The following is a 26,912-nucleotide window of genomic DNA, read 5'->3' as shown; positions in this document are numbered from 1 at the left end:
TTTTCTGTAATTTTTTAGTTTAAAAATATCACTCTTTAAATCCTGCTTCCACAAAGTATTACAAGAAAAATCATTGTCTATAAAATTCTGTGCTCAATAAAATTTTCTATTTTTATTATTATCTATAAGCTCTGCCTACACTTTCTTTAAAATTCAACTTCACTATATTTTCATTTCTGTTCTGTATCTCTAATACAATTTTTGATTACTACCTTCTATATTTCTGTTATCTTAATCCCCTCATATATCTCTATGTCACACTCTATAGAATTATCCATCTTTTTCTACAGTTTATCTTTTATCTTTTTTTATTTTCTGTTTTCTATTTCTGTCCTGGCAAAGTCTTTTCTTTTTCTTCATTTTTTTTCTTATTTGTTCTTTGCTGGGCTTCTTTATTTTTCTCTTTCAAATCTTTGCTCTATCTGAGCAAAATGGCTCCAAGAACTTTTATCTCTCACCAGTCTGAGGGAAGGAAATAAACACCTCTCTCCTCAGTTTTCTCAGCTGCTGCCTCATTTCCTGGTGCCTCTTCTCATCAGGGCTACCTAGCTTTTAGTTTGCTTTTTTTGTGTTTCTGTTTATTTAGCCTTCATGAGGCATGTGGCTGCAGAGCTCTCAGGTAGCCATCTTCTTTTCCCTCCTTTTCTTTGCCCAACACTTCTGTCTGATTGGCAGTTGGACCATCCTCACAATAGGGAGGGTCAAGAAGGAAGAGAGAAGATCCTTTTAATCTGCTCAGACAATCTTGCCCTCTACAATCCTCAATAAATTACGTGATTTTATTCCAGTTTCCTTCATTTTCCATCAATGAAATTCACTGTGATTTCTGGACTTCAAAGCAATTTCTGTTGTTCTCCCTAAAAATGCTGAGTATGCACTCAGGATCACGTTGTGGAATCTGTTTAGCTGCTTTTTATTACTTTTATTTATTTATTTTGCTTTAACTTGACTTGGAACTTATAACCAAGTTCTTCCATTCCCATCTATTTTGCAGCTTCTCTTTCGACATACCATTCTCCAATCACAAGCAACATATCTTACTTGTATGTTCTGTTTATTTCAAACTGAACTTGACCATAAAACTCGTCAATCTCCTCTTCCTCTGCATCAGTGGATTCATGAATCAAGAAAAACTGCCATATTAAAGTCTAACTGATATTATTGGATCACTGACTGCATTTTATCCAAATACTATCATCACTATATCCTTCCCAATTAATTTATAGGCCAACACTGGGAGGCCTACAATTAATAAAAAAAAATCACAGAGGACAAGAAATCATATCAAAACAACATATAAACCATAAAATCCATCATTCTATCCCAAACCCTAGTAGACCTGACTAATAGCTCCCAAGGTGGGAGTCACACTGAACTGGCATAGTTTTCATAGTTAAGTCTAAATGCCTGCAATCACAAGAATAAATACATTTTATTTTACTGTTACTGGTATATATATATTTAATAAATACATATCACACTTCTAAGAAAATCAGTGCAGGTTATTGCTATTAAAACAGAAATGTTATTAAATAAGGTTCACGTTTATTATTAAATAAAGTTTAAATAAATTTATTAGTAAAAACAAAAACAATAACATTATAGACCAAAATCATCCATTATAAAGCTTTTTCAGGCTTAGAAACCATGAATTATATACTTACCTTTGTACATATTTCAGTGTCTGGATTACACTGCAAAATATCTCTTACCATGGTAGCATTTCCCTTTTCAACAGCCCAATATAAAGCTGTTTTATTATCCTATAAATGAATAACATATGATTAACATTTTAAAAGTCAGCTGTATTAACTTCATAAGCCAAATGCACCTTATATGTGTATTGTTGTAAGTAGTCTGCCTAAAAATTAGAATATTGTTATTACTATACATATACTTATTGTTATATTTAAGCAATAAGTTTATCATATACCCATACTTGATTAAAATAAATTGCATGCTCTTATTGTTCACATACAATGATGTAAATACAGGTAGTCCTCAATTTACAACCACAATTTAGCCCAATTTAGCTTGTTGCTAAGCAAGGCATCTGTTAAATGAATTTTGCCCCATTCTACAACCTTTCTTGCTGCAGTTGTTAAAATCTGGTTTTTCCATTGACTTTGCTTGTCAGAAGGTAGCAAAAGATGATCACATGACCCTGGGACACTGCAAGTGTCATAAATATGAACCATTTTCCAAGCATCTGAATATTGATCATGTCACTATAGGGATTCTAAAATGGTGTAAGTGTGAAAAATGGTCACGTCACTTTTTTCAGTGCTGTTGCAACTTTGAATGGTCAGTAAATGAACAGTTATAAGTCGAGGACTACCTTTAGCACGCAGCAGTAGCTAAGTGTCAAAACAACTGCAGGTAGTCCTCAATTTATGACACAATTGAGATCATAATTTCTGTTGCTAAGCAAGGCAGTTAAGTTAGTTGTGGCTAATTTTATGACCTTTTTTACCATAGTTGTTAAGTGAATCACTGCAATTGTGAATCACATGGTCATTAAGCAAATCTGGCTTACCCAATTGACTTCGCTTGTCAGAAGCCAGCTGGGAATGAAGCAAAAAGTAATCATATAGCCCTGGGACACTACAACCATCATAAATACATGCCAGTTGCGAAGTATCTGAACCACTCGGAGGCTCCAACTGGTACAGAATGCAGCCGCGAGAGTTGTGTTGGGAGTCTCCCGATACTCCCATGTTACACCTCTGCTCCGTGAGCTGCATTGGTTACCAGTTGTCTTCCGGGTGAGATTCAAGGTACTGGTAATGATGTTTAAGGCCCTACATGGCATGGGTCCGGAGTACCTTAGGGAGCACCTGCTGCCGGCATCAACTTCCCTCCGCCCTGTGCGCTCCCACAGAGAGGGCCTCCTCAGGGTGCCACCGATCAGAGAATGTCGGTTGGTGGCCCCCAGTGGGAGGTCCTTCTCTGTGGGCACCCCGGAGCTATGGAATCGGTTGCCGGTTGAGCTCCGGATGGCGCCCGACCTTCGCTCCTTCCGTCGCGATCTGAAGACACATTTATTTGAACAAGCCGGCTTGGCCTGATGGGGGACGGGTTGGGTTTTTGTCATTTTAATATAAGTATTTACTGTTTTTAGCCTGGGCATATGTTTAATTCTTTTTAACTTTTGTATTTTTGTATTTTTTATATGTCTGCCCTGTTCACCGCCCTGAGTCCTTCGGGAGAAGGGCGGTATATAAATAAAATAATAATAATAATAATAATAATAATAATAATAATAATAATAATTATTATTATTATTATTATTATTATTATTATTATTATTATTATTATTATTATTATTAAATTTGATTGTGTGACCATGGAAGTGCTGCGACAGTTTAAGTGTGAGGACCAGCTGTAAGTCATTTTTTTCAGTGCCATTGTAGTTTTAGTCACTAAATTAATGGTTGTAAGTCGAGGACCACCCTGTACACTGTAGATAAATGATGAAACTATCTGTTCTACATTCTAATGTAGAAACAATCTGCAGTAAGCTTTAAGAAATATACTTGCAAGAGTCAAACATTGGGATTTGCTATGAGTATTTTTTCCCCAGAATTTCAGTATCATCTGAGAATATGTCTCCTATCTACAAGGGATGCTTCTGCATTCTCCAAATGGCACATTCAGAAGCATATAACTAAACAGAGAATTACTTACCTGACCTCTAATGTCTATATCAGCGTATTTATGAAGCAATGCTCTCACAATTTCAACGTGACCACCTCTGACAGCCCCAATCAGCACGGTATCTCCACTCTGAAATTGGCATACAACAGATATTCCCAAATTAACTTTCAATGTGTCGTAGCACACGTAAATAAGGCAACACTTCTACGCAACGCAAAGGCGTACTCACTCGATCAGGAATATTCACGTAAGTTCCTGCATCTAGGAGATCCTGCACAATTTCTATGTGTCCCTCCTTTGAAGCAATCATCAAAGCTGTATTTCCATCTTTATCTGTTAAGTTCACATTTGGATTTCTTTTCAGGATTTCTTTCACTGAATCTGTAAAGCCACCTTTTACTGCTACAATAAGAGCAGTCATAGAATTCTGTGAGGGAATAAAATACACTTACTAGCATGAATCAATAGATTTTCTTTTAATGTATTCATTTCTTCAATACAAAATGTAAATGTACTGGATATTTTCCTACTGGTTTTTTCCCAAATGCTTCATTTTGATGAGGTAGCAATAACAAGAAATTCCACACTTCTCATCTGTATTATTGCCAGTAAGATTATCTTTCTCCTTCAAAAATTTACCCAGTGTGTTATAAGATTTTCTCTCTTTCTCTCTCATTTTTTAAAATCTCCAGCTGGGAGAAGATATTATTGTATCAATAACTAGCAAATGGGATCAAGGGTCTGGGGGCTTGTTCCTCTCTCCATCTCATCTCCCTCCTTTCCATCATCCCTTGCCCCAGAAGCTAGTCTTTTTTTTAAAATGCTTCCATTGCTGGGAGCACCTAGGGATTTTTTAGACTTCTTTCCCTCTCCATTTTTAAAATTACTAATTATATTAAAAATTATAATAAAAACTAATGCAAAGCAAAAAGAAAAAAAGAAAATAGAAGGTGCAGAAAACAAAAAATAGAAAAAATAGAAAAAACCTAATTTACTGTATGTTGGGCATAGAGAAAGCAAAAGCAGCTGATCTTTCAGCAGAACTGAGACAGCATGTTTCCTTATACGCAGAGTGCTATGAGCCTGTGTTTGACATGGACAGCAAAGCCTCCACTACTCAGTTCTTGGTATTTACTTCCCTGGTGTGTTGCATGATGTCTAGATTCCCTTGGATAACTGAGGAAACTTATAAACTTAATACAATTAATAAATGTGTTGCTTTTGTTTAGAAATATATTTTAACTGGTATTTTTTAAAAATAAAAGTTATACTCACAGCTCCTTCCTGATCTACATCTGCTCCCATCTGCAACAAATACTTTACACAGTCCAGATGTCCTTTTCTTGCTGCCCATATCAATGGTGTAGTACCATACTGGTAGAAAAAAATACGCATTTTATACCTCTGAAAACTATAGTTTGATTGCTAAAAGCTGCTTCAAATAGAGATGACAAATATCAAAAAAATTATAACAGGTGAGCGGGCAGAGATGAGATATTGCTATTAAGAGCAGGATTTTAGGAGGAAGATTAAAAATCTTTACATGATGTAAAAATGTAGCATGCAATCTCATTAGTACCAAAATGTTTATAAGCTAAAAGAACTGCAAATCTGACACTCAAGCACTGTAGAGATAGTATATACCTATATATTAGATAGATAGATAGATAGATAGATAGATAGATAGATAGATAGATAGATAGATAGATAGATAGATAGATAGATAGATGTGGAGGGCCAGAATACGAGAGAGAGAGAGAGAGAGAGAGAGAGAGAGAGAGAGAGAGAGAGAGAGAGAGAGAAGAAAGAAAGAAAGAAAGAAAGAAAGAAAGAAAGAAAGAAAGAAAGAAAGAAAGAAAGAATGAATCTAGGATTTTTCAAAAGTTGCCAAAATGCTTTATATCACAGCTAATTAAATATTCTTAAACGGCTAAAAAAATAATGAAATACACCTAGAGGACAAAACCCACTGGCATTTAGATTAGCTTAAACCAAATAATATCACTCTAATAAATGTTTATATACACAAATAGTTCACAGTGTTCTGTAAAGAATTTAAAAATGGTTCCATATTTTAAATTGTAAAATATACTGTACTCCACTGGTTCATGGTAAAAAATGAAGTGTTTGACGTTTTATTCAATGATTCACAGTAAACATTTTTAAATATAACTTTACCATTAATTATTAATAGGTGAACTGATAGTTCAAGGTACAAAAATTTAATGCACGGTAATTTTCACTTTTTAACAAAATTAAGTTCCAGCCTTAAGCAAATGCTTTCATTTTACCTTGTCAGAGCAGTTGACTTTACCTCCGTGGTGCAGCAACAGTTGAACTATACGAGAATGGCCCCGACCTGCTGCCCAAATTATTGGATACACACTATATTGCTTAAAGAAAAACAATTGAAAACGGTAAGAATAAAATGTTATCAGCTCACCCGTTATCAGGTATGAATCAATCCAGTATATTAGAAATAAAATGAAAAATAAAGCGATTTTTTCTTAACAAAAGTTCACCTAATCATGATAGCTGATATTAGAAAAAAAGTATAGAAATATATTTTCATCAACAATAGCAATTAAATAACAATATTCTATCTCTATTGACAGAATTTAATTTGTACAAGTTTTTCAAGCACAGCTACAAAATACAGTTAACAGTCTACATGGAACAAGAACTCCTGAGCATGGAAGCAAGTTCTCTTCTGCATAATCAACATTCCTTTTAATGTTGTTGAAAGCAGCAAAACATGGCAGAGTGTGCCTTTTTTATATGATTGACAATTTTTATTATGAGGGGTCTTCGGTGCTTTCTAAACTTGGTTGTTTTCTTACAAACATTTCATTACCCAAATACCACCATGTACCAATATTCACTTTTATCGGTAATTTCTATTATCTTGAATTAATTCTCCAGGTAACTAGTTATATAATGTTAAATTAAAATTATTGTTTTAAAGTGCAATGAGACATTTTTAAAAGCATTACAATAGTCCTCGTTAACAACTGCCTCAATTAGCAATCATTCATGTTTACAATGGTGAGGAAAAGGAACTTTATGACCAATCCTTGTATTTTCAACCTTTACAGGCCTGTAAAGCAAAGGAAAACTGAAGCAAGATCATAAGCACAGTTGCAATTTCACTTAGCAATCACTTTGCTTAATGATCGAGTTGCCAGTCCCAGTTGTAGTCATTAAACAAGGACTACCTATAGTCATTTAGAGGGTAATATCAATTTTACACCAACTAAAAAGGACTAATGCTAGACTAATAGCCAACAGAATTTCAACTTCACATTCTATAATTATCTAAATAATATTATTTAAGATAATTCCAAATCTAAACTGATATAATGTTAATATTTGAGTGCAAAAAGGGAAAAAGAAAACTTACTATGCCAGTGATGTTTGGATTTGCTCCTCTTTCAAGAAGCAGTTCAGCTACTTCAGTACAACCTTTGTAGCATGCCCACATAAGGGCTGTCCATCCTCCCTAAAAACCATAACAGAAAATCATAATGTTCCTACAATTAAACAAAGAACTAAGCTACATAATTGCTGAATTAATCTTCAAGACGCCAATATATATTCATTTCCAAGGGAACACAAAAAGTGTTGTGTTGCAACGAAAACAAAATCTAAGGACCTTAAAGATTAATAAATGTCTTAGCATGTAAGATTTGGGATCCATTTCATCTGAAGTACAGAGCATTACCTGCACTTGTGATATCTATATAATAAATACAACTCCACATATAAACATGCTCAAGGTTGACTCAGCCTTCCATCCTTCCGAGGTAGGTAAAATGAGGACCCAGATTGTTGCGGGCAATAAGCTGACTTTGTAATAATGCCACTTGGGGGGGGGAAAGCCCTAATAAGCAGACATATACATGGAATGAAGGCTATTGCTAAGCACATTGATTTGTGCTTTAGACTGTAAGCCGCCCTGAGTCTTTAGAGAAGGGCGGGATATAAATGGGATTTAAAAAAATGTACGCACACACACACAACTTCCACTCAATCAAGCTTAGCCCTTTCTACATGCTGATTTTTTTTACACACACTCATAGTAAACAAGAGAGAAAGGAAATGCATGTAATAAGGCAAAAGAAAGAGAAATGCAAAAAGTATAAGTGTTATTTATATAAAATCTGCCCATCTCACAATAGAATTCTAGGCAGCTTATAACACTAAGTAGTACTGTAAATATTACCTTTTTGATGGGGTTATTCACTGAACAGTTACGGTACTGATGGACAGTGCATTTTTAAATTTCCTTTAAAGTTCCCTTACTCAAAAGCGACTACTTCTAGGATCATTTATACATTTAAAATGTTCCCAATTTTTAAATAAACCACTTTTTATATCAGACTTGCATTCTATTATTTTTTTCGATCTAATGCATTCTATTATGTAAAACATCTATATGAATTTCTGGCATTACTCTCCAAGAAAGACAATAACCAAACACTATTTATAACATACTCAAAATCAGTTCTAACATCATAATTAAAAAGAGCTAAATAGCACAGAAGTGATGCAGTGGCTCAGTGGGTTAGGACGCTGAGCTTGTCAATCAGAAGGTCGGCAGTTTGGCGGGTCGAATCCCGAGTGCTGCGTAACAGAATGAGCGCCTGTTACTCGTCCCAGCTTCTGCCAACCTAGCAGTTCGAAAGTACATAAAAATGCAAGTAGAAAAATAGGGACTACTACGGTGGGAAGGTAACAGCGTTCCGTGCGCCTTTGGCGTCTAGTCATGCCGGCCACATGACCACGGAGACGTCCTCGTCCTCTTTGGCTTTGAAACGGAGATGAGCACCGGCCCCTAGAGTTGGAAATGACTACCACGCATGTGCGGGGAACCCTTACCCCTACCTTAAATAGCATAGAGGTAATTCTCAAGACCGGGACTGCCATCATTAGCAGTTGGAAAGTGCAATGTCATGAGGGCATCACTTAGCAGTGACAATCCCAGCTGTCATAGTAACCTTATGCACATTCAGTTGAAAGCAACAGGAATCCAGTAAAAAGCATACAAATGCTACAGAGGGTTGGGGAGGCCAGGGGAGGGACTGAGAAGGCTAGGGCATGAGTTGGGGGAAGGCCTGGAAGGAGGCTTGGTGCAGGTTTGCATGAGTGCAGGATATAAATCTAACGAAGATACAGGGGAAGTAACTGTTTGATGTGATTACGAAAGTAAAAAATGTACCTACCATGTCTCGATGTTCTATATTCACATTGCATGCGAGGAGTTCTGATACAATAACAGTATGCCCCTCTTTAGCTGCAGAGATAAGAGCTGTCCAGTTATCCTAAAATAAGGCAAAGAAGGGAAATGTCATAGTTTTATAAGTACTTAAGAACAGGTTTTTATATTTGTTTAATTTATTAAATTTATATAGCTGCTCATGTACTAGAAAGAACTTTCAGCTAGCTGTAAACAAAATAAAAACACAATACAGCTTTTCTTTAAAAAAAAAAGTAATGTTGAGGCCTTAATAATAATTACTAAATTTGTATTCTGCCTGTCAATGACTCTGGACAGCTCACAACAATCAAAGAAAGTACTATAAAATCAATAAAAAATAAAGACTAAAAAAAGGTAAAACTTGCATTCATCTGCCTGCCAGCTCCGTTAACAACTTGGCCACAATGCCTGAGGAAAAAAAGTTTTTTTCTGAAGGGCAACAGGGTTGCAATCATCCATATCTCCAAGACAAGGCTGTTCCATAAGGCCAAGCCCATGACAGAGAAGGCACACTTCTGAGGACCCATCAGATGACATTGCTTCACTGAGGGGACCCAGGACAGGCAGAAGCCACCAATCAAGATTGTTCTAGCTGAATTAATTCCCTTAAACTATTAAGCTTTAACAATGAACAATTCGCAGACGTGATATCATACTTAGTAAGATAGAATGGCACAGTTTTATCTGTATATTGTGTGTTCACAGGTCTGATTTCAAGATACAAACAGACTGATAGCAAATTAAATGTGCTGGAGGAGAAATAAAGTATGAGGCAAGATAAGCTTCTTAGTACTTACTGAATCTTCCAAGTTACAATTGGCGCCTTTCTTTATCAGTTCTTGGACAATTTCTAAATTGCCCTGCTCTGCAGCTAGCATTAAAGGAGTCTGACCATTCTGCAATCATACAAAAAAAGCCATACTTAAGCTAATTAAGAGGATATGTAATAATTCTTATAGCAGAATGCCATGTAGTATTAGACATTGGAGCATATCTCCTAAAACAGTACTCAAAAAACCACAAATGAGGTATTCCTCATTTAATAACCCCAATTGGAACCAGCAACTTTGTCACTAAGCAAAGTTAAGCCAAACATCTGATGACTGCACTCACTTACAATGGCAGATCCAGCAGGCCTGGTTGTGGCTGTTAAGCGAGAGATCAGGTGATCGTGACTTACAACCTCCTGCTGGATTCATCACTGACTTTGCTTGTCGGAGGCCGGCTGGGAAGGTCACAAATGGTGAACATATGACCACACGATGTTGCACAATGATTGCTAAGCGCCTAAATTGTGATTATATGACTGCAGGGACATCACAACAGTTAATAAGTATGAAGACTGGACATAAATCATTTTTCCAGAGCCACTGTGACTTCAAATATTTGCCAAATAAGTGGTTATTAAGTGAGGACTGTCTGTTATCTGAGTTCAATAAAAGCATTAACAGAAACAAGTTTAGACAAAACAACATCTTGTAAAAAGGTCATATCAGTGAATCCTAGGATTCTGTTTTGAAATTCTATTTCATCTTATAGAACAGGGCAGCAACTATTTGTTGGTTGTAAAAAATCCTTGTTAAATGTTTCATAATTTAAACATTAATCCCTTTACATTAAAGCCTTAAAAACATAAATATATAATTTCTAACCCATCATATCAAGAGACTCCAGACAGCTTACAGTAGTGTACAAGCAAACAAAAACAACTTATTAAATTAAAATTATAACATGAATTAAAGTAACAAAAACTGAAAGAAAGCCAACAGAAGCATTCAAACCCAAGGAAGCAATGACACAGCTTGGTCTCTTTCTGAAGCTCATAGGTGAGAGGGAACCAGTCACACTTGTTCCATAACACAAGAGTGGCTTCTTCCTCACTCCCATCCCATCCTCTTCATATTTTTGAAGGCAGAGGTATAAATTACCCCTTCCTTGGCCAATTACACAGGGCAGATATTACTGTATATAGATCAGATAATCAAAGGTAACTTTGACCCAGACCATGTAGGGTTTTATAGGTCATACCTAACACTCTGAATTGGACCTAGAAGCAAGCGGGCATCAAGGCAGTGTCATTGGTATAATTCTGCTAAGATGGCTCTTGTACATCAGCAAACACATTAGCAAAGTCGGTGGGGAAAGCCAAATTCACTTAACAAATACATGACTCCCTTATTGACTGTGGTGATTCATTAACCACAGCGAAAAGGTTGTAAAGTTGAGTATGACTCATTTAGTGACTACCTCACTTAACAGATGTCCTGATCAGAATTGTGGTTGAAAGTCGAAGACTACCAGTATTCATAGTACTGAGAATCCTGCATATATTCTTAGAGTATACAAGCTGAAACATAAACCTGATTTCACTGCAGGAAGTTATCCCAACTATCTTACGTAAATCTTCCCAAATGAAGTCCAAGTAACAGCAAATGTGAGTTACCAGCACTCTAAGTCTCTTTTTCATCTATTGACTCCTCAGTAAACCAAGCAAGAGACCAGGATTAACTAACACAAAGGGACTGCTTGGAGATTCCAGGCTAGTCTTGTGGTAGAATTATCTTTAATAAGGCACCTAAGATTCCCTGCCTCTGCAGAGACTGGCAAAGGGGATAAGCTACAGACTAGCAAAAAAGTAATCTGACCATGTCAACATCCCACATTTAAAGATCACAAATTAATTGCTCTAAAATGGCAAACAGAATGAACATCAGAGAGACGCCATGCTCCCACAAGTTTTGAAGTATTTGTTCTGGATAGTTTTCAAAGTGTTTACTTCACAGTTTATCATACCTCGTCCCTCTCATCCACATCTTTGCACTTTTCAAGAAATGCTTTCACAGCTGGAACATTTTCTTCTTCCACGTAAGTCACCAAACTCTGAGACACCAGATTAGCCATCCTTAGCAGTTAGGTTCCACAATGCCAGTTATCTACAAAGGAATCATTTTAATGTGTCAGTTACTGAAAGGGGCAGACAACAAAATGACTTCATGCCTATCACTAGAAAAATTTATGTCAGTTATATCCATATACAGATAATGTTCAAGGTACTCAGTTTTTTAGTGTCATAATAAAAAAATAATTAAAAGAAATGAATTACAAACAAAATGTGCTGCACATTTCAAACTTTTATTTGGTAATTTAGTTTGATACAACAATAGCAAATTCTCTTTAAAATGTCTTACTTTATGCCACAGCTTTATTTTGCATCTGATGCCAAATATATAAATATTTTACCAGCACTGCAGTGTTTTGGATTGTCATAGCTCAAAAATATACACCAGAAGAGAACACTTAGAAATAATATGTATTTCAAAAAAAAAAGTTCAACTAAGGCCTTTCTCAAAATATGACAAGTTACAACAGAGGTCTTCTGTTACTATTTGAAATAACAAATAAACCTATGGATACCACAACTGTTGTGCAATCCCCTCATGCTTTTAAGAGTTTGCCTCTAGTCCAGGGGTGTCAAACTCAATTTCATTGAGGGCCGCATCAGCATTGCGGTTGCCCTCAGGGGCCCGGGGGGGTATGGTATGGGTGGGTGTGGCCTACTGGGTGGGCGTGGCTAGAGTGTGTATGGCCTACTGGGTGGGCGTGGGCAGCTCTACATCGTTCGTATCAAGGGTGCCTATGGGGGCCTGGGCAGGAGTGGGACAGACCTGAGGGTCTCTGGCAGAAGGAGGGTCTCTGGGCCAGGGCCAAGGCAGTGGGGGCCGTTCCCTCACTGTTTCCAGGATGGCTTCGCGGGCCACATGAAACCACTTCGCGGGCCGGATCTGGCCCCCGGGCCTTGTGTTTGACATGTCTGCTCTAGTCTCTCTAGCAGAAATGCAGGGGTGGGTTTCCAACTTTTTACTTCCAGAAATGGGACAGATAAGGGCTAAGAGATCAAATTATTCCTTTATCTACCCAAGTTTGCACAAACAATATGAAGACCACAACCACACCTAAGCAAAAATTCATATGTATACTTTTGTAATTTGTCATAACTATCTTAGTTTCCTTAGAAAATCAATTTGAGATACTTTAATTGTCTGAAAGAATACATGTTAAAATAAAAGCACACAGGAAAAAGTGATAAAAGATACATAAGGCAATGCAGGAAAAAATAATAAAGGCATACAAATACAGAAAGTTCAGGTGCTGAGGCTATATTTCATGCAAAGTGGTATGTGTAAATATAATTATTACCACAACTTTCCCACTGGCATACAAAATTGCTTAGGTAACATATTGTATTTATCCTGTTGAATTTACAGCTTGCAATTAGATTAAACAAATGATCATTAGTAATCAAACTTTGCTGATGATTGTGCAAATGTATTACCATGTATTTATTTAAATAAGAAAACAAGTACTGTTATAGATAAAACAGAAAATGGAATTCTCTCCTATATTCCAATTCAATAAACCTTAATATTATTCATCTTGAAACGAGATAAAATTTCTATAGCATAAAGATATGCTGATAGCCTTTGTAAAAACCAGAGAAAAAGGTGCATATGAAAAAGCAATATTCCCTTCATGTTACCTTTCATAACTTGTCATTCCTTCTTGACTAAAATGCATTCCACACTTTACAATGTTGTTTTAACATTGTTGCCACATTAATAATAATAATAATAATAATAATAATAATAATAATAATAATAATAATATAAAAGAAAAAGAACTGGAGAACATAACAAAATACAAAGACCTACAAATAGAAATAGAATGACAGTGGCAAAGGCAAGCAAGGATAGTACCAATAGTAATAGGCGCCTTGGGTGCAATCCCAAAACAACTGGAGTACTACTTGAACACCACTGGCATTGACAAATTTGCCATTAGTCAACTGCAAAAGGTGGCCTTACTAGGAACTGCTTCCATCCTGCGACGATATCTGTAATACCACATCCATATCTGCCAAATCCAAAACAAAAATGCCAAAAATGCCAAATCCAATCTGAACATCTGGCTGACTGTGCAATGAATAACAATAATATTATTAATAATAATAATTTTTTAAAAAACATTGGAAGGGAAACCCTTTCAGACAAATGGCTGTCCAGTCTCTTCTCAACAGCTTCCAGTGTTGGAGCATTCACAACTTCTGGAGGCAGGTTGTTCCACTGATTAATTGTTCTGTCAGGAAATTTCTCCTCAATACTAGGTTGCTTCTCTCTTTGATTAGTTTCCATCCATTGCTTCATGTCCTGCCTTCAGGTGCTTTGGAGAATAGCTTGACTCCCTCTTCTTTGTGGCATTAAACTAGACCAGACATGTCAAACACAAGGCCCGGGGGCCGGATCCGGCCCGCGAAGTGGTTTCATGTGGCCCGCGAAGCCAGCCTGGAAACAGTGAGGGAATGGCCCCCACTGCCTTGGCCCTGGCCCAGAGACCCTCCTTCTGCCAGAGACCCTCAGAACTGTCCCACTCCTGCCCAGGCCCCCATAGGCACCCTTGATGAGAACGATGTAGAGCTGCCCACGCCCACCCAGTAGGCCACACGCACTCTAGCCAGGCCCACCCAGTAGGCCACGCCCACCCAGGCCACACCCACCTGGCCCCTTGAGGGCAACCGCAATGCTGATGCGGCCCTCAATGCAATTGAGTTTGACACCCCTGAACTAGACATACTCAATTCCAGCAACTGTTCTTTATATGTTTTAGCCTCATCCCCTAATCATCTTTCTTGCTCTTCTCTGTACTCTTTCTAGAGTCTCAACATCTTTTTAACATCGTGGTGACCAAAACTGGATGCAGTATTCCAAGTGTGGCCTTACCAAGGCATTGTAAAGTGGTACTAACACTTCCACGTGATCTTGATTCTATCTCTGTTAAAGCAGCCTAGAACTGTGTTGGCATTTTTTGGCAGCTAAAGCACATATTTAAGAGACTGTCCACTAGGACTCCAAGATCCCTCTCACAGTTACTACTATTGAACAAAGTACCACCTATACTGTGCATTTTCTTGCCTAAATGTAGAACCTTACTTTTTTCACCAATGAATTTCATTTTGTTAAGATAGCGTCCAATGTTCCAGTCTGTCAAGATCCTTCTGCATCTTAAGCCTATCTTTTGGAGTGTTGGCTACTCCTGCCAGCTTGGTGTTATCTGCAAATTTGATGAGTTCCCCATCTATCCCCCTCAACCAAATTATTGATGAAGATGTTGAAGAGTGCTGGGTCCAGAACAGAGCCCTGGGCTCCCCCACTACACACTTCCCTCCATGTAGATGCAGTTCCATTGAGGACCACACACTGAGTACGGTTAGGTCAGGATGATAGGTCTGTGGTTTCCTGGATCCATTTTTTCCCCTTCTTCGAAGATGGGAACTACATCAACTCTTTTCCGGTCCTCTGGTAGTTCTCCAGTGCTCCAGGATCTTGTCGACATAGAAATTCTCCAGATTTGCATACTGTGAGGAAGCAAATGAATTCTGGTCCTCTTATTATACAGATTACTTGCAGTAAGACAATCTCACAGTATGTACACAGAAGTGAGTGGTTAGATCTCCATTTAATTTTAATGTAATGAATGCTAATGTAACTCTGAAAAATCAGTTCTAAGTAAGAAGTTCAAAATAATAAAAAAGAAGGAACTGAATAAAATATTTCCTGCAGGTCAGCAGACAGTACTTCCTAAAAACATGGATGACTATCAAATCTGCAGATATGGCAAATTAATGAAGCTGGGGAAAAATACATTCCTTTGTTAATCATATTAATTGAAATAATTCCTATACAGTAAGTACTTCCTCAATGATGCTACACAGATATGTTCATGAAGTCCCCAGAAAATTAACTCAATTGAAATGATTCTTTATTTTTTAAAAAAATACTGTGTCAATGTAAGGTAGTGGTTAATGTCTTGGGACTGACACTCAGATTCCAGTCCACCCTTAATGGAGGAAGTTCATGGGGTATCTTAAGACCAGGTATGGTTTCAGTCTAATCCATCTCACAATACAAGAAGGAATACTATATACACTGCCTTGAGCTCCTGAATGAAATGGATAATAATTCTTTATTAAAAAGTCAACACAAACAAAAAATAATTTCTAATCTTTTCTAGAAGAGTCATATTGCAATAAACACAACAGACTGAATCCACAACTCTTGTAATTTCACTGCTACTAAAGTTGAAAGGGGTTAATAGCAATTTTCTAGACTCCCTAGAAAAAAGCTTATTTTATCCATTTTTGAAATATTTATATATTCTAAAACTGAGGAAATGGAACAGTATACAGTGTTTCTGTATGACTTTTAGTGGTAACTTTAAATGGAAATGGAATATAGACAAAGATTGGATTAATTTTATATGCTACATGGGCCTTATTTTAATTCTTTTCTTCGTTTATGTCTTTTATTTTAAATCTCTATAATGTACATCATTTTAAACTGCACAAATCATAACTTTCAGATTCTTCCTTTCTCTGAAACTGGGGACACCAGAGAAGTATTACGGTATATAGAAAATAGCCTGGATCACTGGCAACAATGCACATCTAGGTATCATAAAGATTTACAAAAAGCTACTAAACCTAAGCCTACTAAAAATCAAAGATAAGTAAAATTATAAGCAAACAACAAAGCACATATGACATCTTTTATATTTTTTATAAAAAGAACTCTTTTTACTTTTTTAACATACTGCAAGTAACAGCTTAAGTCTTGTTGTTTTGCAAGAAGGTTCTTCTGACCCAACTTACAATTAAGAAAAATGCATATATATTTTTTTATAGTTTGGGAGCAAGCTGTATCATGTAGTCATATCCCTCTATGGATGCCACATCCTGGAGTTTGACAGTCAAAAACAAAAGCTACATATGCTATAGCATTATTTTACTGATTACCTGTCAGGCAGGACAAAAATAGAGGATATACAAGGAAAATGAATTCTTAAAAATCCCTAGAAATATTAAAGCACAGGTTACTGAACTGTTTTAGGACAAGTGTTGAACAAACTGTAGCTTTCATTCTATATTCAAAAGCTGACAACATACGTTTAGTTCAAGTTTCTAGAAAGAAACGCCTTCCCATTCCTGAGAAAAACATTAGGAAAACGGCAGATAACAATAAAAGGGATGTATGTGTCCCTACTAGTATTCGGTTCTGTTGTTGATCAGTGCAGTCTGTGAACTATTTGAAAGCATGTGACCTTGAGAAAAAAGATACAGTCCATCTCTACTTTAACCTCAGTGAAAATCTACAACAGGATCAAACATTTATTTAGGAGTCATAAAGTGAATTCTGTACTTTTTAGGATTGCCTAGATGTGCACACTTAAAGTGCTATTCTTAGGAGTTCAATTTCTGGCCAAGACAAAGCTCATGATTTTCCTATCATTGCTTCTCAATTTCATCTTTTTCATATATGAAGCATTAATCAGCTGCACCCAAATATCAACCTTTCCATACTACCATTTCCAGTATGAATATAACAATGTAAAAGCTTGCACACAAAACCTGTCCAGTTACTTCTTTAACATTATTATTTAAACAATAGTGTCTTTGCATAAAATGTTAATTTATATAATCAAGAGGTAAAGATGCTTTTATATGACAAAGTTTACTACCTAGTAAGGAGACTTTAAGCCTGCAGAATGTTAAATAAGAAAAAGTCCATAGAATAGACTACATATATGGGCTGTATTTTAGAACAGTACACAAATAATTCACTCCTGAATTTTAGTAGTTGTCACTTTTCAAGGTGTTCTTTATTATTTTTTCTACAATGTATTAGTATTAGCTACCTTCAGGAAATGTGGGGTAAAGCTTCCACAGAGAAATTTAATGCATTCCTATGTAGACAAATTCAGTAACACAGCAGTTTTAAATAAGAATGCTTAAGATTAGAGCAACTGTATCCATACAGCCCAAGATAAGCAATGGCCCTGACAACATAGACAGTGTTGTCCTACTGCAGCTAACCAGAACTCTTTCATTCAGTTTAAACAATTGTTTAAAAAGCAATCTGCACTCTTTATTATTCAATAGTAAAGATTTTATCCTCTAATTTCTTTAATTTTTAATATTCAGAATTAATTTTGTTCAAGTCTATTAGATCAGATTTTGGGCTCAACTTGTTTTTTAATATTCTCATAAAATAATTTATATAAGAGAAACATTGACCTTCTGTACTCATTTTAATTTTTTACAGATAAATGCTGTAGGAAGCCAATGTTATCCAGCAATACAGATACCATTTCAAAAATATCTCCCTCATTACACTATTACCAATCCTTGACATTTCTGAAAACAAGTGGAAAGACGCTCTTATCAAAATATGAAATTTTAGCACACTTAAAACAACACACAGTTTACCATTTAGGCAAGGTCAATAATTAACATTAGTTTAATCACACAGAACCACAAAGTAGGCTAGAAAAATATCTACTCAATCTGAATGTTTACACAACATATTCATTCAATGTTTCCTTAATTAATAGATTTCTGTTTGGTTTACAAGACACAGTGAGCCATAAACAATACCATTGAGTTCATAGATATTAGACTAAAATGTAGTTGTGGTTCAAATGTGTCCTGTAAACATCACTAAATCCAGGTAAGTTGACTCCAAACTTGCCCACATCTGAAGGGCCCCAGATTGGTAAATATCGAAAGACTTCATCTGACAAGCAGCTCTAAGGCTCCCCTTTTCTAGTTGTAAATTCTAACCCTTCCAAACAATTTGTAAAAAATGTCAAAAATAATTTTAAGAAAATATGTTTGGATAGTGAGTAAACAAATATTAACTAACCAAGCGCTTCAATTTACTCATTGTTTCAACTTTGCTCCATTGAACTCAAAAGGTATGCCATCTCAAATGCTTTCAAATATCCCAACTCTGCCACCTTGGGTGGCATGCTGCAAAATAAAAGGGAGCCACGTATATTCTTGCCAGGAGGTTTCATATGTAGCATGTCATCCTAATGTGGTGAGTCTGCATTTATCACTAAGTGCTTTGCAAGGCAAGAAATTATGCTGGCCTACATAACTATCAGATGCTAATGAAAATACTGACATATAGTTTTATTGGTTATTACATTGCAAAAGAATTGCAAAGTTTAATGAAAATTGAATTTTACAAATTGCGAAATCAATAGAAATGAAGAAGCTTAGGCCAAATAATGAAACACAGCATATAATGATTCATAAATACAATCCCATCTAAAGTGCTGCTTCAGAATGTTGGGATTAAACATCAAAACAATTCTGAGCAAACACAAATATGTTGTATTTTATTTTTAACCCTTTTTATTTTTATACACCATCCAAGACTCGTTCCTCTTCCTATTTTCCCCCAACAATTTTTATACACCATCCAAGACTCGTTCCTCTTCCTATTTTCCCCCAACAATTTTTATACACCATCCAAGACTCGTTCCTCTTCCTATTTTCCCCCAACAATCATCACCCTGTGGAGGTGCCTTGAGCTGAGAGTGAGTGACTGGCCCAAAGTCACTTAAGTCAGTTTTCATGCCTAAAGAAGGGACTTAAAACTCAGGGTTTCCTGGTTATAACCTTAATAACCCCTAGATTAAACTGGCTGTCTCTTTTATGCTTGTTTTCAACTGCCAAAATACCCAACTGATTTAACATTAAGCATTACGCTCAGTCTGTCCCCTTGTGCCTCAAACCGAGACATTTCCCGAGCTCTTTCGGTGTTCTTGCCTCAAGAGAAAACTAACTGAACGCTGTCCTCCGGCAGCCAGCAGGCAGAAGAACCGGCGGAATTTCAGATAACGGCCAGGGACAGGCATTTTCTTGCTTTCCTTTCTTTCTTTTTTTCCTGTAAGACTCACACACCACCAGCAAAATTAAGATTCCTCAGCCACCCCAGACCCCCCACACCCAAAGCATCCACCCATTCAAACCTTGCGGGAAATGCAGGGGAAAGGTTCGGAAGAAAGGCAATCAATCGATCACCTGTTCACAGGTCACTGGGCAGGAGCTTCACCCGCTCTCTCCGCACTCCAATCCCCATCCAGTTCACAGCCACCGGCGTTAGGCTAAGCCACCCCCCGAGGCCAGGGAGGGAGAAGCTCGGGAATGAAGGCGGCTCCCTTTGTCTGACGGCCCGAGACCACCGCCCTCCCCAACCCCCACTCCTCTTCCCGCTCTTTGCTTCGCTTGCAGGGCCTTTACCAGAGAAAAGGAGCGGTCGGGGACGAGCGTTGCAGGAGGAGGAGGGGGAGGAGGACGGCGCGGTTGCTTTTCCTCTTGCCGTGGTGGAAAGGAGGATGGCGAGCGCTCCGTATCCTTCAGCCCAGAGAGACGGTGGCCATCTTCGCCTAGGGCCGGCCAGGTCACGTGAGGGGGGGCGCGCGCGCGCGCGCGTGCCCGTCTTGCTCCCCCGCCCGCCCTCCCTCGAAGGAGGCAAAGATTCCGGAGCGCGCGCCGAGCTGGATTCCGCCCGACCCTTTCGCTATTAGACGCTGCGCTCGAGACCCCGACGGTAGCCGAACGCTAAAAAAAAAAAAAAGAAAAAAAAAAAAGAAAAAGAAAAAGGCGGGGTTCGAATGGCTGCGCCCGAGCCAATTGGCTAATGAGTTCCCACCGTTAATTGACGGTCCAACGGTGGCAGCGAAGGCCGTCCAGGAGTCTCGCAGCGGGGGGGGGGGGGAGGGGAAGGGGGGGGGAGACAGATTTATTTATTTATTTAGATTTATATACCGCCCTTTCCCGAAGGACTCAGGGCGGTTTACAGGGCATTTAAAAGAGAGTCAATACAAACGTTAAAACAAATTAAAAAAGATTAAATAAAACCCTGAGAACAGTAAAAACCCAATTAAAATTAAAATTAAAAAATTCTCAGCCTGGGCCAGAGAGCTCGAAGAGCCAGGTCTTCAGGTCCCGGCGGAATGAACGGAGGTTGGGGGCAGTCCTAAGCTTCGAGGGCAGCTGGCAGATGTTTATTGTTGCCTAAAATCCTACTCAGCGTTGAGGCGTTTCTCCTTGCGGATGATATTTATAGCTACGAACAGATGCACAGACACGGACCACACTGTAAACCCTGGAGTCGAAACAAAGTTGGAAATGCCAGAAATAACATCTGTTTCAAATCTATGAGACTGGCCGTTCTTGGTGTTTTCTTTGAAAACGTTTTCAAAGAAAACACCAAGAAAGGCCAGTTGCCTTTCGGGACAATCAGGACCTGGATGATTGAGAATCTCCACGGACATGTTTTAAATATGAGCGTTCAGATTTTAAACAATGTGTAGAAGGCTTAGGTTTAAATGCAGGGGTCTTCAAACTTGGCCCTTTTATGACTTGTGGACTTCAACTCTCAGAATTCCTCAGCCAGCTTTGCTGGCTGAGGAATTCTGGGAGTTATTATTATTATTATTATTATTTATTAAATTTTTATACCGCCCTTCTCCCGAAGGACTCAGGGCGGTGAACAGGGCATATCTTAAAAGTACAAAAGTTAAAAAAGAATTAAATTGTTGCCCACAATAAAAACAATAATATATATATATATAAATATTAAAACCCTAAGTGATTCCCCATCAGGCCAGGCCAGCTTGTTCAAATAAATGGGTCTTTAACCCGCGCCGGAAGGAGCGGAGATCCGGTGCCATCCGGAGCTCAACCGGCAGCTGGTTCCACAAAGCCGGAGCGCCCACAGAGAAGGCCCTCCCCCTGGGGGCCACCAGCCGACATTCTCTGACTGGAGGCACCCTGAGGAGGCCCTCTCTGTGGGAACGCACGGGGCGGAGGGGAGTCGACGCCGGCAGCAGGTGGTCCCCGAGGTATTCCGGACCCATGCCATGTAAGGACTTAAAAACCATCACTAAGACCTTGAACCTCACCCGGAAGACAACTGGTAACCAATGCAGCTCACGGAGCAAAGGTGTAACATGGGAGTACCGGGAAACTCCCAAGACAACTCTCGCGGCCGCATTCTGTACCAGTTGGAGCCTCCGAGTGGTCTTCAAGGGAAGCCCCATGTAGAGAGCATTGCAATAGTTGAAGTCCACAAGTCATAAAAGGGCCAAGTTTGAAGACCCCTGTTTAAATGCATGCTGTTAAAAGATTCAGCAGGATACAAAGAATTTGGTAGTCCAGTACTGCTCAGGCTTACCTAACGTGCTTTTCCATGTAATTGGAAACTTTTTTTGAAATCATTAACTGCACTACTGGTTTTTCATAATGCGCTGGACAAAAATGTGATTGGTAGTTTGCGAATGATGATTACAGGAATGTGAGCTGAGAACTCAGCTAGATTATAAGATGTTCCTTTGTCCCAAGAATCACTCAGTTCAAACTTTGAAGAATTAATTACCTTGCTAACTTGCCTTCAGCTGTCCTGGTGGTTCAAGATAGATACTGCTCCAAATGCAACTTTTAGATAAGTTTCCATGCTGCTTTTCCACACAGTAGCCTTGCCTCAGTGAACATCATTGGCTCCAGCTGACCTTCATATCCGCTTGACATCCTCTTCTGGAATAACTGCTGGGATAGTCCAGTTGCTGAGATCAATATTCTGCTAAATCACCTGATGTAGCATAGACAACAGATGTGTCCAACTCATGGCCCGCATTAACTATTAAATTATATATATTATATACGGCCCAAGACAATTCCTCTTCACTTAACGTGGCCCAAGCAAGCCAAAAGGTTAGACAACCAGTCTATAGCAGGGGTCACCAACCACCACACACACACACACACACACACACACACCCATCCATGGACTGGCACCAGACCGCAGCATGCCAGAAATCAATCTACAAACAAGCAAAAACCCCTCTGTGGGTTGCAGGCAGTACATGAAACCACACTCACCCCCTCCGGTCCACAGAAAAACCTCTCTCCATGGAACCAGTCCCTGGTGCTCAAAAAGTTGGGGACCTCTGGACTATAGTATGTCAATTGCCTCAACATAAGCATCAGTAAAATTAACAGACATGTCATAAGATTTTATTTCTTGAGTCAAAACACTGTAATGATAGTTTTGTCCAACAGTAACATAACTCATCTGAAGTTCAACTTCTGGAGACATCCAGATCCAGGAAAGAGTGTATGCATAATTGAGTCAGTTTCTGATTCCTGGTGACTGCCTGGATGAGTCCCTTCAGCTTTTTGTCAAGGTTTTTCAGAAGTAGTTTGTCCTTGCCTGCTTCTTAGAGCTGAGAGGAATTTACTAGCCCAAAATCACCTACCTATCTTTGTGGCTATGTTGAGACAAGAACTGAGCGTCTCCCAATTTCTAGCCTTAATCACCAGTCCAAATTGAGTCCATTCAGAAAAGAGTATTATTTTGAAAAATGTCTGTCTGGCCTTTAGGTAGAGGAGCTGAGTTCACAGCTTTAAACACTAAATGCAGGTTAACACATTAGCATTCTTTGCCTAAACAAATCATAGTAAAACAAGGATTCGCCTAGCAGGGCTGGTTCCCACAAGAGGCTGAGGTACAAGCTATTTAATTCATTCAATTCCACTGGATTTGAGCCTAATTGTGGGCAAACAAGTTGCATTTATTGATCACTGTTTCCCTCAGTTGGTGGACTTAACAGGCTTCTGGGTTTCTGGTTTTGTATAATGTACAAAGACAATGATATTAATGATGTTATCCATTCAGTCATGTCCAACTCATGGGAGATTCTATGGGCCAGGTCTCTCCACATCAATGTACACAGAACACTACAGCAATTGGGTTATAGAACACACTGGGGCAAGCTAGTTTGTGGCTTGATGTGGAAGAATAGAATGATTATAAATGAGATTATTGCCACTAAATCTTCCTTTTTCCTGTTCGTTCCATATCCTGTAGGCACATAAAGAATAAAAAAAATCCAAGATTTTAAATTGTATAAAAATTACAATAAAGGACCACAAAAATTGAGAGCTGACTATAGCCATTACTACTTAGGAAATCCTCCATTTGGAGGATCACTTAACCCAGGCAACTGACTAAATACTTAACATGGTTTTTATCAGATGTGACTAAGCATGTCCTACAAACATTATCAGAGAACTTTCCTGGAATACTTCTGTTGCATGGAGGACTATTCATCTAGATGGGAGATTGGACAAAGCATTTTTTTAAAGCCAGAGCTCTATGATCTATAACATTTTACTTGGCTGATTTCAAAAAGCTAAGCAGTGTCAAAACTTGGTTAGTAGTTGGATGGATGATTACCAAGAAATCTCAAGGCTGCAGGCCTTGGGAAGTTAAAACAGGTCCCCCAAATAAGCAGGTTGAACTACTTCTATATTTCCCATGCTGTTTGGTAAGTTCCCAGGAGATGAGTTCACCTTGAAGGAGATTTGACTTTATAAACAAGTTAAAAGAAGGGTAAGGTTAACTGCTACCATCAGAAGCTGGCTGCAGGACCAAGAGTATATCTCACTTACTAATAATCCCTGTGAGTCATCAGAAATGCTAACTGTAAAACCATGACTTAGAATTACTTCATTTTTTATAGAAACAAATATACAAAGATCTAATTTAAACCCTAGCAATGAAAGAAGTCTTTTGAGGCTAGATTCAAATCCTAGAAAAAGACAAACAGCCAGTTTGGTTTAGTGGTTAAGACATAAGGCTAGAAAACAAGAGTCTGAAAAACAATTGGATAACTTGGGGCCAGTCCCTCTCTCTCAGCCCAACACACCTCACAGGGTTGTTGTTGTGAGGAAAATGGGAGGAGGAAGGTGTGTTAGATATGTTTGCCACCTTGTAAAAATAATAAAGGTGGGATATAAACAAACAAATCATACAGCAGATTACTATTAGCAAGCAGCAATGTGTTTAGGTGTTTGACTCAGCATTATTTAATGCAGGGTTGAGTTAACTCTAAACAAGCATGTTATATGAATGCACCACAAGCTTCTCCAATTCTTCCTCTACAGAAAGTAGATTTTTGTCCTTAAATGGCATCAGAATTTTATACACATCTGAATGAGTCTGACTTCTAAATCAAATCAGTGTTGCTAAATTACATAAGCCTAATTCTTCCCGTGCTAATTTTATTAGTACAGTAACATGAAAATACTTAAGACTGGTTAATTAGCTTCCTCAATTTCCTTACACTGGTATTAGTAAAGATGGCAGAAAGTTTGGCTAGCTGATATTAATCTCCTTTTCAAGGGTTTTGCAAAATCCCCATAAACATGTGTTTTAGAGGAATTGATGCTGATTGACACAAATAGCTTGCAATCATTTGCCATAGCTAAATAAGAATTCAAACTTCAAGCATAGCCAAAGTTTCAGGCAAGTAAACACAGTAAAGTATTACAGGATTTTTTGAGACATGTTTGTTGAGGTTTTAAAATAGATGGATATAGCTGCAGTTTAGAAGGGCACCTTTAAAACAAAAGCAGAGGCAGAACAAAATGAGACAATTTTGGAAGTGATTAAAATCTGCCTTTTAATCATACAGAATATGTATATGCAACACAACTAACAAGAACTTTAAATTACATTGCATTGCACAAGACTTTTATCTAGATTCTAGAGATAAAGATATACTTAAATAAACAAGGAGAGTATGCAGTAATGCAAGGAAGTGATAAGTTTAGCTTGCATGTGACTATTTGGACCCTTTTTATGGCCCCAGAGGCATCTCCTGAGTGGACAAAAAAAATGCTATTTTGTTTGGAGGAGGATTGTGGAGAAGGTTAAGCAAGTAAAGAAGCTTAGGCTATTAATTTCAGTTCTTAACCTAGAACCATCAAGTAATTTGAGTCTTGGCTCCGCATATTGTATAAAACTCTTGATCGAACTTTAGCAACCTTACTGTCTGTAATATGATTTAATTCCTAAATGTTATAGACAATGTTTTTAAGGATTGCTGAAATTGAAATTTCCAAATTACTGTCTATAAAACATTAGCATATTCTAAGAAAATGTTCTCAACTCAAAGGGTGAACTCTCCAGCAAATGTAGTTATGCCTAGTCAACCAAATCCTTAGATGCATTTCTCTCAATGGGTAATTAAAGAGTAAGCAAGAATAAAAGCAAAGAGTACTATAGTATCCCATCCCCTTCCCAGTAATGCTTAGGAGGATTATAGAAATGAAAATTTCTCCTTGAAATACAATTTGCCAATCTAGATAGTGTCTGGCAAGGTTGGTTGGAGGATTAAGGAGGCTGGTTAATTTCTCCATTCAGTTTAACCAATTTACTTACTAGGACAGGTGAATTAATCTATGTTTACAATTTTCTATTTTTAAAAACTTTTGCAAAATAAAACTTTTTAATCTTATTTAAAATCTAATATTTCCATAGAATCTGCAAATATGCCTCCATAGTCATCAAATTCTGCCCCAAAATAAATTATGGGCATTTTTTCATTAAACAATCATAGTTTAAAGGATGCTAGTTCTAAAATTTCTTTATTTGTATTTCCAAAATAGGAAACTGGTCAAATTCTTCAGAACTGTCTATATCTAAATGTTGCATCTCATTTTATTGGGAAAAGAAATGTTACATCTATATGTTTTTCCTGTACTATGCAATATAGTACAACTCTAAGCTCAAACTGAGCTCTGGACCAAAGCATTTTTTAAAAAATCTGAGTTGAAGTGGGCTCTTTTCAAAGTGACAAAATGATCCCTGAACTAAATCCTATGGCCAATATATACACCAGTTGTAGGAATGGTGAAGGAGAGCCATGCTTAGCATGTGAATACCTTTTATAGTTCCAGCAGGCAAAGAGAGAGGCATGGCAGAATTATGAGACATTAATTGCTGCCCCTAGGGAAAGAAAAATTGCAGGTGTAGATCCTATTTTTAGAGTACAGATAGAAAATCTTATTTTCAAGCTCACAATTTTCAACTTAACTACATCTTCTTCTCCTTCAAGATTAAGATTAAGCTGTGTCATATACAGGTAGTCCTTGATTTACAGCTGCAATTGAGCCCCACATTTCTGTTGCTAAGTGAAATATTTCTTGATTTTTGCCCCATTTTACGACTTTTCTTGCCACAGTTAAGTGAATCCAGCTTCCCCCATTGACTTCGCTAGTCGGAAAATTGCAAAAGGTGATCACATGACC

The 26,912-nt window shown here is 37.8% G+C and overlaps 1 protein-coding gene across 2 annotated transcripts in view; it reads right to left on the bottom strand.

Moving 5' to 3' along the window:
• KIDINS220 (kinase D interacting substrate 220) overlaps positions 1 to 20,378 on the bottom strand; it is a 72,049-nt gene extending 51,671 nt beyond the window's left edge. The window contains exons 1-10 of one of the 2 annotated variants that reach the window (XM_083349186.1): positions 20,055 to 20,378; positions 11,708 to 11,847; positions 9,712 to 9,810; positions 8,880 to 8,978; positions 7,058 to 7,156; positions 5,949 to 6,050; positions 4,933 to 5,031; positions 3,887 to 4,084; positions 3,688 to 3,786; positions 1,665 to 1,763 (exon numbers count right to left, since the gene is read on the bottom strand). In XM_083349186.1, the coding sequence (XP_083205312.1) occupies positions 1,665 to 1,763; positions 3,688 to 3,786; positions 3,887 to 4,084; positions 4,933 to 5,031; positions 5,949 to 6,050; positions 7,058 to 7,156; positions 8,880 to 8,978; positions 9,712 to 9,810; positions 11,708 to 11,815 (1,002 nt within the window). In that variant the 5' untranslated portion in view covers positions 11,816 to 11,847; positions 20,055 to 20,378. Of the gene's footprint in view, positions 1 to 1,664; positions 1,764 to 3,687; positions 3,787 to 3,886; positions 4,085 to 4,932; positions 5,032 to 5,948; positions 6,051 to 7,057; positions 7,157 to 8,879; positions 8,979 to 9,711; positions 9,811 to 11,707; positions 11,848 to 19,835; positions 20,022 to 20,054 lie in introns of those variants that run through there. The other variant, XM_083349187.1, reaches the window with a different exon arrangement.
• Positions 20,379 to 26,912: the final 6,534 nt, after the last annotated feature.

The sequence above is a fragment of the Vipera ursinii genome (assembly GCF_947247035.1).
Source record: "Vipera ursinii genome assembly, chromosome: 1".
NCBI classification, from domain to species: Eukaryota; Metazoa; Chordata; class Lepidosauria; order Squamata; family Viperidae; genus Vipera; species Vipera ursinii.
This window is presented reverse-complemented; position numbering and strand designations above follow the sequence as displayed.